The sequence below is a fragment of the Saccopteryx bilineata genome, chromosome 4 (genome assembly GCF_036850765.1).
Source record: "Saccopteryx bilineata isolate mSacBil1 chromosome 4, mSacBil1_pri_phased_curated, whole genome shotgun sequence".
In the NCBI taxonomy this organism is placed as follows: Eukaryota; Metazoa; Chordata; class Mammalia; order Chiroptera; family Emballonuridae; genus Saccopteryx; species Saccopteryx bilineata.
In genome coordinates, this window is record NC_089493.1 from 288,764,179 (window position 1) to 288,777,323 (window position 13,145).

The 13,145-nt window shown below is 58.5% G+C and overlaps 1 protein-coding gene across 5 annotated transcripts in view; it reads left to right on the forward strand.

Moving 5' to 3' along the window:
• CLCN7 (chloride voltage-gated channel 7) overlaps positions 1-12,769 on the forward strand; it is a 36,474-nt gene extending 23,705 nt beyond the window's left edge. For 2 of the 5 annotated variants that reach the window (XM_066275353.1, XM_066275355.1), the window contains exons 10-25: positions 876-969; positions 1,211-1,275; positions 1,819-1,935; positions 2,679-2,823; positions 3,169-3,229; positions 3,775-3,913; positions 4,316-4,409; positions 5,311-5,480; positions 7,124-7,175; positions 7,838-7,965; positions 8,267-8,352; positions 8,755-8,884; positions 9,603-9,662; positions 9,759-9,935; positions 10,269-10,349; positions 10,568-12,769. In XM_066275353.1, coding sequence (XP_066131450.1) covers positions 876-969; positions 1,211-1,275; positions 1,819-1,935; positions 2,679-2,823; positions 3,169-3,229; positions 3,775-3,913; positions 4,316-4,409; positions 5,311-5,480; positions 7,124-7,175; positions 7,838-7,965; positions 8,267-8,352; positions 8,755-8,884; positions 9,603-9,662; positions 9,759-9,935; positions 10,269-10,349; positions 10,568-10,654 — 1,686 coding nt within the window. In that variant the 3' untranslated portion in view covers positions 10,655-12,769. The remainder of the gene's footprint in view (positions 1-875; positions 970-1,210; positions 1,276-1,818; positions 1,936-2,678; positions 2,824-3,168; positions 3,230-3,774; positions 3,914-4,315; positions 4,410-5,310; positions 5,481-7,123; positions 7,176-7,837; positions 7,966-8,266; positions 8,353-8,754; positions 8,885-9,602; positions 9,663-9,758; positions 9,936-10,268; positions 10,350-10,567) is intronic. The other 3 variants (XM_066275356.1, XM_066275358.1, XM_066275354.1) reach the window with 2 other exon arrangements.
• Positions 12,770-13,145: the final 376 nt, after the last annotated feature.

Below are 13,145 nucleotides of genomic sequence, written 5' to 3' on the forward strand. Positions count from 1 at the left end.
GTGCGCCTTGACCAGGCAAACCTGGGGTTTCAAACCAGTGACCTCAGCACTCCAGATTGACGCTTTCTCCACTGTGCTACCACAGGTCAGGCCAGAACAGACTTTTTTTATTATTTTTTTTTAGTGAGAGAAGGGGAGGCAGAGACAGACTCCCACATGTACCCCAACCAATATCCACCTGGCATGCCCACTAGGTGGCGATGCTCTGCCCTTTTGGGGCTTTTGCTTCATTGCAACTGGAGCCATTTTCTAGCACCTGAGGCGGAGGCCATGGAGTCATTGTCAGTGCCCGGGGCCAACTCGCTCCAATTGAGCCTTGGCTGGAGGAGGGAAGGAGGAGAGAGAGAGAATCGAGAGGGGAAGAGGGTGGAGAAGCAGATAGGCACTTCTCCTGTGTGCCTTGGCTGGGAATTGAACCCGGGACATCCACATGCCAGGCCAACACTCTACCACTGAGCCAACTGGCCAGGGCCGCCAGAACAGAGACATAATTGAGAACACACTTATTTTTCAATCAGTTTTCATTAGGTCTTTTGGTGGAGTTTTCAGGTCTTTAATGTATCTGTTGCACAGATCAGAAAGTTTTCATTCTGTTGTGACGGAATCTTCGTTATTTTCTCATGGTGGTTGGTATGTGAGGAAGCTTTATTTTGCTACCTCCTTGGCTCTGCAGGCTTTGTGAATCTAGTGGTTGCTGAGTTGACTGTCTGGAGACTCCCTTCCTTTCCTTACCTCCCCCCACCTCTTCCCTCCTTTCCTAACCCTCCCTTGGGCCATTGTCTTGGTGGCCTCTAGCCAACCTTCTACCTTTTTGAGAAGTGTCCTTGGAGAAGCTGGCTAAGACCCTCTCCTTCTCTGTTCTGTTTCCATTTCAGATCTTTGAGTACTTCCGCCGAGATACGGAAAAGCGGGACTTTGTGTCGGCAGGAGCTGCGGCCGGAGTGTCTGCTGCGTTTGGGGCCCCTGTGGGTGAGGAGGGGCCCTGCCTGGTCTGGCAAGTAGCTGCCCGTGTTAGGGAAACCAGACTCCTCCTGCTGAGTGGAGTGTGCAGACTTGAGTGCTGGGTGGTGGCGGCAATGTGGGCAGCCTCTCAAGTGGCTCCGTGGCTGCCTCTACTGTGGGCTTGGTGCTCTGGGTCTGGGGCCTGGGGGCGGGGCCATGGCTTCCCTGTGCCTGGGTGAAAACTTCAGGGCTGGGCACTGCGTTCCAGGTGGGGTCCTCTTCAGCTTGGAGGAAGGTGCCTCCTTCTGGAACCAGTTCCTGACGTGGAGAATTGTAAGTACCCAAGGACAGCGCCTCTCCTTGGTCGGGCATTGCCTGCCTGTAACCTCTGTGGCTTCCATGGTCACATGGACACCGCATTCTGGGCTCATACCTGAGGTTTGATGCCCATACCTGAGGTTCCCACCAAGCCATGGTTGGGGCCCAGCTCTGTGCCTCACCTGATCCTCAGCTGTGGCCTCCTCCTGCCACCTGCCCTTCCCCTGTTGGTCATGGTCACTGTTTCCACCCTGGTTTTCCTCCAGCTCCTCATCGGGAACCCCCAGACCTCACACACCTCCTTCCTCTGCCCGGTTCTGGCTTGCCCTCATACTCATCCAGAAAAGGCTAAGGCCCCACACTCAGCTGGCTTGCCCAGCCTTGAGGGCCCGGCCATTGAGGCTCCGGCCTCCTTCCTTTATAAAGCCTTAGGAAGGGCTCCCGGGCCTCCTGAGTGACGGGAGGAGAGGCAGCTGCCGCTTCGCAGCCCCTTCCCAGCTCCGGGGGGTCCTCCGGGTGCGCTCTTCTGATGGCAGTCGTTTCTCTCTGTGCCCACAGTTCTTTGCTTCCATGATTTCCACCTTCACTCTGAACTTCGTCCTAAGCATTTACCATGGAAACATCTGGGACCTGTCCAGCCCGGGCCTCATCAATTTTGGAAGATTTGACACGGAGGTAGCGTGACACATTGTCCTGCTCGATGTTTCTGCTTCTCACTGTGGGGCTGCAGCTGTTTACTCAACATTCAGCCTGAGAACTTGGGCTTTTGGGAAACTCCATCTCTTTGCTGTGAGGTTGAGCTCTTGTGCTCAAGGGGCCAGATGTGCTCTAGAGAAGCACACATCCAAGCTAGTGTGAATGTTGTTAGGATACCCTGTTAGACAACCCAGGGGGCACCTTCAGGGGTGTTCAGCCATCCATAGATTGTTAGACAAAGACATTGAGACCTGTGGGGCCTGGGGTGCTCATGCACCAGCTTGTGGAGGGCAAGTAGGAGCAGGCCTGCATCCCTAGGGAGGCCTGGACCATGTGCCTCAGTTGCTAGACACTGCGAGGGGGACCTTCTCCCAGGAACATCCGCGCCCAGGGACGCTTTGGAGCTCTTGGGTTGCTGGCACTAGACGTGATCTTAGAGCTCTCCCTCCTTCTGCCTTGACTCCTCCTCTGGCCAAAGCTCGGGCCGTCCCCCTTCTCCCGTGGGTGGGTGCCTGGGTGAGGAGCAGGTGACAGCCTTATGAAGGTAAAGCCTCACAGGGCCTCTGAGCACCTCCCAGACGTGTTTCCTAGGGGACTTCCATAGCACTGCATGAAAGGACCAGAGGTTCCTGTGCATGTGGGCAGATCGAATGTAACGTCCAGGCCTCAGGTCTGGTGATGACACATTCCTCACAGAGCGCCCACTCTTCCTCTTTGCACAGACGATGGTGTACACGATCCACGAGATCCCCATCTTCATCGGCATGGGCGTGGTGGGTAAGAGCCATCCTGAGCAGGCACCAGCCTGCCTGGCCCCACCTTCCCCACTGCTTGAAACAGCGGCCAGTGGTTCCCAGCAGAAACAAGGCATGTGGTGGGGCCGGGGCTGTGGGACTCCAGGCCTGGCCCCACTTCGGAGTATCTGGAGTGGGCTGCAGCCCCCCCCTTAGGGAAACCATGGTTTTGCTTCTCCATTGAGAATCCATCTAAGAATAGACTGGGCCCTGGATAGCATTCATTACCCTGTGAAAACCTTTTTCCTGAGAGCAAGGCAAATCCTTTCAGAAATGAGCCTGTCCATCAGGGTGCGGTGATGGAGAATGCTTGTTTTCACAGACCATTCCCTCCTGTCCCCTCCTGTCCCCTCTGCTGCCTGGGCAGCTTCCACCCTTCTTCTGTGTCCTTTACAACGTAGCTCCTTCCTGGTCACAGGTGGTGTTCTTGGGGCTGTGTTCAATGCCTTGAATTACTGGCTGACAATGTTTCGAATCAGGTGAGAAACCTGTTGGGTGGTCTTGGGCCTTTGAAAACGGATTCATGGGCTGTGTGCCTGCAGGGCTACATGGAATGCCACGTACTAGAGTGCATTCCTCTGCGATGGTTTGGGTGTGAAGGGGACAGACCAGCATGAGGCCTAAGGGACACAGGTGGAGTAAGGCTAGGGGAGGCCTGGCAAGAGGAGCACTGCCTGTGGACCCAGCGGCCTGGTCTGCCCTGAGCCGTCTTGACCCTCGGCATAGTCAGCTGGCTCGGTTTCTTTTGCCACTAGGAGAGCTATTACTGGGGCCTTGGGGGAGGCGAGTTCTGGGCTTGGGGACGTACTTCCTCCTCCTTGTCCTCCTGCACCAACTTAAAGACAGTTGAGCGTCCAGGAGATAATCTGAGGACGTGTAGCCGCCTGGTGGTTTGATGATTAAACGTGCTGTGTCACCTTCTAATCAATGTTGTATCATCAACTCTCAGTGAGCTGCATGTTCAGGTTGCCATGGCAACTTCCCAGGTGTCAGGAGGCCTAGTCCATCCCAGTGTTTGCTCTAGGTACATCCACCGGCCCTGCCTCCAGGTGATTGAGGCCATGCTGGTGGCCGCCGTCACAGCCACTGTCGCCTTTGTGCTGATCTACTCATCCCGGGACTGCCAGCCCCTACAGGGCAGCTCTGTGTCTTACCCGCTCCAGGTAGGAGGTTGGGCCCAGCAGGCAGGGGGCAGGGCAGGCCCTCTGAGGAGAAGCCGTCATCCCCACTCCCAGCAGGAGGGCTGCTGAGAAGGCAGAGCTCTGGGATAGACACACATGGCTGAATAGGCTGGTGTGTCTTCAGAGAGGGTTAGGCAGCCCGTTGGGTGCCAGGAAAGCTGGTGTTCTGTCTGCCCGAGACTCCCCGAGTCTTCCTCCCAGAATGGCAGCCTGACAAGCACAAAGGAGAACTCCAGAAGTGGGGGTTGTGGGTGTGGACCCAGGAAACACAGCCTGCTTCCCTTCTGAGCCAGCAGCCCAACCCCACCCTGCTGTCTGGTTGGCACGTGATGCTGGCCAGGACTACCCCATCCCACTGGCCCGTCCTCTCTCCCAACCTTGCAGCTCTTCTGTGCAGATGGCGAGTACAACTCCATGGCTGCAGCCTTCTTCAACACCCCGGAGAAGAGCGTGGTCGGCCTTTTCCACGACCCCCCAGGTGCGTCCCCGTGACAGGTGCTGTTGATGCCCTTCCCCATGGGGCTCTGCCTTCTCTGGCCTGGTCTGCGACAGCCCACAGACACTGGGCACAAAAGCCAGCATAGATGGTGTCAGATTTTTTTAATTGATTTTAGAAGGAGACTGAAATATCGATTTGTTGCCCACTTATTTGGGCATTCATTGGTTGATTCTTGTGCGTGCCCTGCCCAGGGATCGAACCTTGGCATCTCAGGACAATGCTCTAAGCAGCTGAGCTGCCTGGCCGGGGCTCCAATGTCAGATTTTCCGTTGTGCCACTCAATGGCATCATCTCACCGTTAGACCCTGAGATTGTTTTCTGTCACAAGGTTTCCAGGACTTTTCTGATCCTCATGCCTCTGTGCATGTGATAGGAGTCCACAGAATTTAACAGAAAGGCATTTAAATGGGGGGCGAGGCCAAGCCCTTTCTAAAAGCATTGAACAAAGCAGCAGTTGGCACCAGGCCTCCTAACCTGCTGGTTCAGGGTTGGCTTAGCATCTTCTTGTGTCTGGAAGTTACCTTGTGTGGAATATGGCTGGTGGCCTTTCCCCCCTGACCCCAAGTCGTCTGTGCCAACTGTTTGCACACAGACCTCGATGGACACCTTCTCTAGGCCTCAGGTCACTGTCCTGCCAGCAGCACTGGGCCCCACTGCCCCTGGCTCCCCCTGCCCTAGGCAGGGCAGCCATCCTCCCACCTTAGAGGACCCAGTCTCCAAACCCATGCTCTGGCCTCTGAAAATGCAGAGACCCCTGGGGGATTGCCCGGGGGTGCTGGGGTCAGTATATGACCTGGAGGTGTTGACTGGGCAGCTGGGTGGGCAGCCCTCCTCAGGCACAAGTCTGCAAGGCAGGCCCTGGCGAGCCCCTCTTTACCAGGTTCTTACAACCCTGTGACCCTCGGCCTCTTCACCCTTGTTTACTTCTTCCTGGCCTGCTGGACCTACGGGCTGACGGTGTCTGCCGGCGTCTTCATCCCGTCCCTGCTCATCGGGGCCGCCTGGGGTCGGCTCTTTGGCATCTCGCTCTCCTATCTCACCGGGGCCGCGGTAAGTGGGGTCTCCATGTACCAGGCACTCAGGACCAGGCACTCAGCTGGAAGGAAGTGGAGCCGTTCTGGTGCCTTCGCCTCGGGGCCACTGTGAAGGAGAGCAGTGGGCTCCCAGTGCTGGTTGTCAGTGCGGCAGAGCCTCTGGTCATTTTACTCGGCCTCAGTTTTTCTGGCTGCTGCTGTTTGATAGGCACATGCCACTAATGCAGTCATCCGTGTGTGTGGTCCACGGACAGTGTCGGGGATGCTCCATGGTTGTCAGTGAAAGAAGGTGGCATTGAAGGATTGGACACCCTAGGGTGGGCACCCAGGCTGCAGAAAGTGACGACTGGCTGTGTATGTGACAGGCTTTCTCCTCTTTGCCACTCAGCCTCCCTGGCCTCCCTCTTCCCATCTGCCTCTGTGGGCAGCTTGGTTTTAATTTTACGTGGAGTCCCTTTTTTTAACTTAATTACTTAAGTTGAAGTTTTTTAAAAAGCGAAACGGCAGTGGCAGGTGAGCCTCTCCCATCCTGTCCCATTACCCATTCCCCTGCAGACTCGGGACAGGTTTTCCTCGGCCTTAGGTTTCCTTCCAGACACAGTATTTTGTCTTTTAACTGCAACATGGTTCACGTACCGTAAGTTCACCCCTTTAAAAGTATAAATCAGGCCCTGGCCGGTTGGCTCAGCAGTAGAGCGTCGGCCTGGCGTGCGGGGGACCCGGGTTCGATTCCCGGCCAGGGCACATAGGAGAAGCGCCCATTTGCTTCTCCACCCCCGCCCCCCTTCCTCTCTGTCTCTCTCTTCCCCTCCCACAGCCAAGGTTCCATTGGAGCAAAGATGGCCCGGGCGCTGGGGATGGCTCCTTGGCCTCTGCCCCAGATGCTAGAGTGGCTCTGGTCGCAGCAGAGCGTCGCCCCTGGTGGGCGTGCCGGGTGAATCCCGGTCGGGCGCATGCGGGGGAGTCTGACTGTCTCTCCCCGTTTCCAGCTTCAAGAAAGATTAAATAAATAAATAATTAATTAAATAAATAAAAGTGTAAATCAGCAATTCTTGAGTGTGTTCAGAGCGTGTAACCAGGGTTACCATGTAGGTTCAGGTCATTCTTACCAACCCGAAGAGAAATCTGTCCTCGTCAGCAGTCGCTTCCGTGCCCCTCTCAGCCCTTGGCAGCCACCGTCTGTGTTCTGTCCCAGTGGCCTTGCCTGTTCCGCCTGCTTTACATAAATGGGGTCACACACCATGTGGCTGTGTCTGGCTTCTCACTGAGCGGGCTGTTTTCAGGGTTCGTCTGTATTGTAGCACATGTGGATTTTCACTCCCCTCGTGGTGCGCACACGGTGCTGGCCTCAGTCCCTGCGTGCGCCTGTAGCTCTTCTCAGTACGCAGAGGGTGTCTGTCCTCTTACACCCTGCTGCTGAGTTCTCCAGCCTTGCAGATGACGTGATTCGTTCAGGGCATCACTGAATGGACCACTTTGGGCATTGCAGACACTTGTTATTTCTGAGGAGATGAAGACTAAATTGCACATGTGTATGTAAACTCTCCTGTAGGTGAAATTGCTGGGCCCAGGTGGCCTCTGGTAGAGTCATTGCATCTTGATGGGTTTGGGTCGGGGGTGCCACCCTACACCACCTCTACCTCTGTGTCATCCCTGCAGATCTGGGCTGACCCTGGCAAGTACGCCCTGATGGGAGCAGCTGCCCAACTGGGTGAGTCCTGTCTGCCACATGGGCACCCCAAGATTAGGAGAGGCAAGTGCCTCGTTGGAGCCCAAAGGCCGGGTGTTCAGTTTAGACGAGATCGGGCAGCTAGGCCCGGAGTGGACAGGGCCGGGCCCTGCACAGAGAACACAGGCAGGCAGCGGGAAGGGAGGGCCGGGCCTGCACAGAGAACACAGGCAGGCAGCGGGAAGGGAGGGCCGGGCCCTGCACAGAGAACACAGGCAGGCAGCGGGAAGGGAGGGCCGGGCCCTGCACAGAGAACACAGGCAGGCAGCGGGAAGGGAGGGCCGGGCCTGCACAGAGAACACAGGCAGGCAGCGGGAAGGGAGGGCCGGGCCCTGCACAGAGAACACAGGCAGGCAGCGGGAAGGGAGGGCCGGGCCCTGCACAGAGAACACAGGCAGGCAGCGGGAAGGGAGGGCCGGGCCTGCACAGAGAACGTGGGAAGGGAGGGCCGGGCCTGCACAGAGAACACAGGCAGGCAGCGGGAAGGGAGGGCCGGGCCCTGCACAGAGAACACAGGCAGGCAGCGGGAAGGGAGGGCCGGGCCTGCACAGAGAACGTAGGCAGGCAGTGGGAAGGGAGGGCCAGGCCTGCAGAAACTTAAGACCAGCTACCTCACTCGAGCCCACTGCTCCCTCCCCGGGCAGGTGGAATTGTGAGGATGACGCTGAGCCTGACAGTTATCATGATGGAGGCCACCAGCAATGTGACCTACGGCTTCCCCATCATGCTGGTCCTGATGACTGCTAAAATCGTAGGCGACATCTTCATTGAGGTGCCGCTGGTGGGGAAAGGCCTGCCTGCCCCTCGCCCTTGCTCTGGGTCCCATCCCCATGCCCTGCTCTCCGCCTGAGAATGGGGGGGCTGGGGCTCTATAGTGGCAGCGGAGGAGAGGGGGCACCTGTGAAGCCATCCCCCAAACAGCTCTGCCTTGGTGGGCGGTAGGCACAGTATGCCTGAGACCACTCAGTGGCAGGCACAGTACTTTCCCTGGATCCCTGCCTCTGTGGCTGGTCATTGTATCCTGGGACCCCTACCCCCATCAGTACTGTGCATGACACCTGCCTCCTCCTCAGGGCCTGTATGACATGCACATCCAGCTACAAAGTGTGCCCTTCTTGCACTGGGAAGCCCCGGTTACCTCGCATTCGCTCACCGCCAGGTATTCGCTCACCTCTCTCCTTGTCTTGGTTTAGGCTGAAGGCCTGCAGGCCCGGGGCTTCCTCCCCACACTTAGGTCGGGGTGGTGAGTGGTGCTGATGGTCTGGCAGGATGGCTGTGGGCAGCCAGCAGCAGGAAGGAAGCCATACCTGTGTGTGGGCACGTGGAGGTGCTCTGGGTGTCGGGGCTGCAGGCACCACACGTGACTGGTTCTCCCAGGGAAGCGCCTGCGCTCAGTGGCCTCCAGGCTTCCTGCGTCCCCATCTCCTTGCTCACTGTGTCTAGCAGCCTCATGCCTGTTGAACTTCAGCTTTGGTGTGAAGGAAAACTGTTCAGGAACACCAGGGCTCCATGGTTTGTTACCGCGTGGCCGACAGTGGATAGAATACGCGCTCTTCCACAGGGAGGTGATGAGCACGCCTGTCACCTGTCTGCGGAGGGTGGAAAAGGTGGGCGTCATCGTGGATGTGCTCAGCAACACGGCGTCCAATCACAACGGGTTCCCTGTGGTGGAGTCCACCAGTGACACCCAGGTACCAGGGCCCAGGCAGGTGGACCTGGGTTGACTGCCACCCCACAGCCAATTCCTGTCGTCCCCCCCCCACAGGGAAGCCATACTCTTCCCTGTGTCCCTGTCAAACAGGGCATGTTGGGCAGGCGTGGTTGGTGGGAATTTAGAGACCCCATGTCTGTGTTTACGGTAGAATTCCACTAACTATGAAAGGAACCGAGTCATAGCCGTGTGAGCACTGTCCCCACAGGTAGCTTAGTGACACGCCCACGCAGCTGATGTGCGTGCGCCAGACTGCACCATCAGTGGTGGGTGTGCCTTTTGTCAGGAGAGGCCCCAGTGGACTGGGTGGCCACCCAGCACCATGCTGCCAAGGGTTTGAGATGGATTTTGTCCAGGCTGAGTCTGCATCTCACCGCGGCACGTGCTGCAGCCCAGGCACTTTGCTCCTTACTCGGCGTTGTGGGTCCCTCTGCCCCTCCCGGGTGTTTGGAGATTAACGAGCTTGTACAGGTTGGATGCCTTTGGCCAGGCCAGTGCCTGTGACAATGACCACACACTGATGGGGAGTGTGACGGGGAACGACTACAGCACAGCCGAGGCTTCCAAGCAGGTGGCCTGCACCGCTGTGCGGACACTGCCTGCCTCCGTCCCAGGGCTTCAGCAGGGCTGGCAGCCAGGCCCCGGGGAATGGGTCTTGGCTGAGCCCACAGACAGGCCACCTGTTGTCTCTCTTACAGTCAGCACGGCTCCAGGGCCTGATCCTGCGCTCCCAGTTGATTGTCCTCTTGAAGCACAAGGTAGGCTCCTCCGCACCCCTGGGTGGTGGGAGACGCTGGGCTGGGTGCTGGGGTTCTGACAGGCCCTCCCCACTGCCCGTTATCCGCTGTCCACAGGTCTTTGTCGAGAGGTCCAACAGGGGCCTGGTACAGCGGCGCCTGAGGCTGAAGGACTTCCGGGACGCGTACCCACGCTTCCCCCCAATCCAGTCCATCCACGTGTCCCAGGACGAGCGCGAGTGCACCATGGACCTCTCCGAGTTCATGAACCCCTCCCCCTACACCGTGCCCCAGGTGCCTGATGCCCGCTTGCAGGGTCCTGGGGTCCAGGGGCCTGCCACGGGGGGACTGGGGTCGGATTAGTGGAAGAGTGGGAAGACCTCCATCCTTACACTCGGGATGGAGTCTGGGGTGGGGGTGGCTGTAGAGCCAGATGCCAGCAACACACCTGCAGCAGGGCTGGCTGGCTGGCATAGAGGGGAAGGGATGGTTTAGGACACATCTTGAGGTCCTGGTGACAGTGGGTATGATGAGAGACGGCCAGCCCTCAACCTGGTGGGTCCTGCTCTGCTCTCGGCTGGGGCCAGTCTGGGCCGTAGGGTGAGCTAAGGGTTGTCCCCATTGCAGGAGGCATCTCTCCCTCGCGTGTTCAAGCTGTTCCGGGCCCTGGGCCTCAGGCACCTGGTGGTGGTGGACAACCACAATCAGGTGAGTAGCTGGAGAGGACAGAGGGCCCCCCACCCCCTGACCTGCCGGCGCCGGCCGCAGGTACACAGTTGCTCTCAGCTTCTGAAGGGCACCGAGGCCCAGGACTCAGACCAGCCATGGGCCCACCTCCAATCTCTCCCAAGCTGCTGCTCCCCCACCTGCTTCCACGGAGCTGGGCAGGGCCACCAGATTCCCCTGACCTGGCTTTGTTCCCGCAGGTGGTCGGGCTGGTAACCAGGAAAGACCTAGCCAGGTACCGGCTTGGGAAAGGGGGCCTAGAGGAGCTCTCACTGGCCCAGACGTGAGACCCTGGCCCAGGTACCTCACCTGGGGCCTCCACCTCGCTCGTCGGCCAGCAGCAGATCCATTGTCCTCCAGGCCTCGGAGATGGCCCAGCTGGTGTATGAGCGTGACCATTACTTGGGTACCTTGTCAATGTTCTCCACAGTCCCCGTTGCCTCAGCCCCTTGGATGTCACTCTCTGTCCTGTTCACCTTCAGGGATCAGATATTCATGCAAGTGCTCGCTTCCTGAGAGCCAGTGAGAGGTTGCGTGCGCCTGTATGTGTCAGTGCATGTGTGTCTCTGCGTGTTCACGTGTGTGAGGAAGCGAGCGAGCTGGACCCGTGGGTTTGAGTGCTGCAGGCCCCCAGCGTGGGGCCCCATCCCTGCTTCTCTGCTCCTCGTTCCCCTCAGTGCTGGGCCCAGAAGGGCCACACTGCCAGTGTACTGCCACCTGGAGGCCTGGGTGACGTGAGGCTGCAGCAGAGGCCTTTCGCCTTGTCCCCGTGGCTCAGTGTGGCCAGGAGGCGATGGCCCGTGCAGCCGGATGTACAAAGGCGAGGGCTTGCGGCGGCGATGGCCCCGGAGAGCAGACTGTGGAGCGGGCTCTGCCGGAGGCTGGCTCTTCTCCCAGACTCCCCACGTGTGCCCCCGGGCCACACCCCCGTTCGGGGCGCATGGGCTGTGAGATGGAGTTCTGGCCAAAGGAGAGCTGAGAACCACCTGTGGGCCTGAACCTCTGTGCTCCTGTGTCCTGTCACCCTGCGCCCTCCGGAGCTCGAATCCAGATGAACAGCTGTTGCCGCCATATGGACGGGCTGGGAAGACAGGCCTTGTCAGCATGGGGCCGGTGGTGGTGACAGAGGCCTCTGAAGACTCCTGGCCCATGGTGATAACCCGTGCAGCCCTGCTCCTGCTCCTGGCAGGTGGAGTGGGCTGGGCTGGTGAACCTGAAGCAGGGACGCTGTGCTCCTCCGAGGCCGGGTGGGGCTGGGCCCACACGACCTTTCTACAGAGGATTCCCAAGTCCCCAGCACATCTCTGATGGGGTGATCCACATGTCTGTGGTGGGCTGGTGGGTGCTGCACCTTAGTTTTAGCCCCTTTTAAGGGGTGGGGCCTCAAACTATAGGTCCCAACCTGGTGGGGAGCCCTCTGTGGGGGTCTGAATGGGAGAAATAAAGAAATTGTACCCAGCCAGCCAGCGCCAGCTTCCTGTTCCTGCTCAGCCTGGACCACACTAGCAGCCTGGGCCGTAGGAGGGGGGTGTCCAGGATGAGGCCCTCAGTGCGTGGTGCAGGTGGACAGCACCACAGCGTGGACACACCTGGGAAGGAGACACGGATGAGAGGCCCAGGAATCTGTGGGTGGTGTGCAGCTGGCCCTTGCACGTCCCACAGGAGGGGCCGCCCGGGTTCAGCCATCGCGTCTTCGGTGGAGTCTGGGCAGTGTTGCTCCTAGGGCAGCCGCGGGGTCAGGTGGGGAGGGCTTCTCCCGGGCTCCTCCATCTGCAGCAGCTCTGCACATCCATCTCCTCCCGGGCTCCTCCATCTGCAGCCAGCTCTGCACATCCATCTCCTCCCGGGCTCCACCTGCAGCAGCTCTGCACATCCATCTCCTCCCGGGCTCCTCCATCTGCAGCCAGCTCTGCACATCCATCTCCTCCCGGGCTCCTCCACCTGCAGCAGCTCTGCACATCCATCTCCTCCCGGGCTCCACCTGCAGCAGCTCTGCACATCCATCTCCTCCCGGGCTCCTCCACCTGCAGCAGCTCTGCACATCCATCTCCTCCCGGGCTCCTCCATCTGCAGCAGCTCTGCACATCCATCTCCTCCCGGGCTCCTCCACCTGCAGCAGCTCTGCACATCCATCTCCCCCCGGACCCCCTTGGCCTGAGGCAGGTGGTATGGCTTCCCCTGGTGGAAGGGCTGGCTGAAGCCCTCACCTTGTCACAGGGAGCCCCCCGCCCCCGTGCCCTCAATGGGCAGGGCTGGGTGACACATGGGTCAGATAAAACTCCCTTCACCGGCCTGTGAAGACGGGAGAGAGCAAGTGCAACATCTCGCTCACTTTGTATTGAATACATGTTGAAATGGTGATTTACATGAACTGGATTTAAATAAAATGGACTTAAAATTTATTCCACCTAGCTTTTTTTTTTTTTTTTTTTTTTTTTAAGCAAGACACAGGAAGGGGGAGAGATGAGAAGCATGAACTCATTGTGTCACTTGAGTTCATTGATTGCTTCTCATACATGCCTTGAACAGGCAGGGTGGGGGCTACAGCTGAGCTAGTGACCCCTTGCTTAAGCCAGCAACCTTAGGCTTCAAGGCAGTGACCTTTGGGCTCAAGGCAGTGACCATGGGATCATGTCGATGGTCCCACAATCAAGCTGGTGTGCCCATGCTCAAGCTGGCAACCTCAGGTCCAGCTTCACTATCCCAGATTGACTCGCTATCCACCGTACCAGCTAGATTGGTCAGGCTCCATCTAGCTACTGTCATTAGTGTCATCAG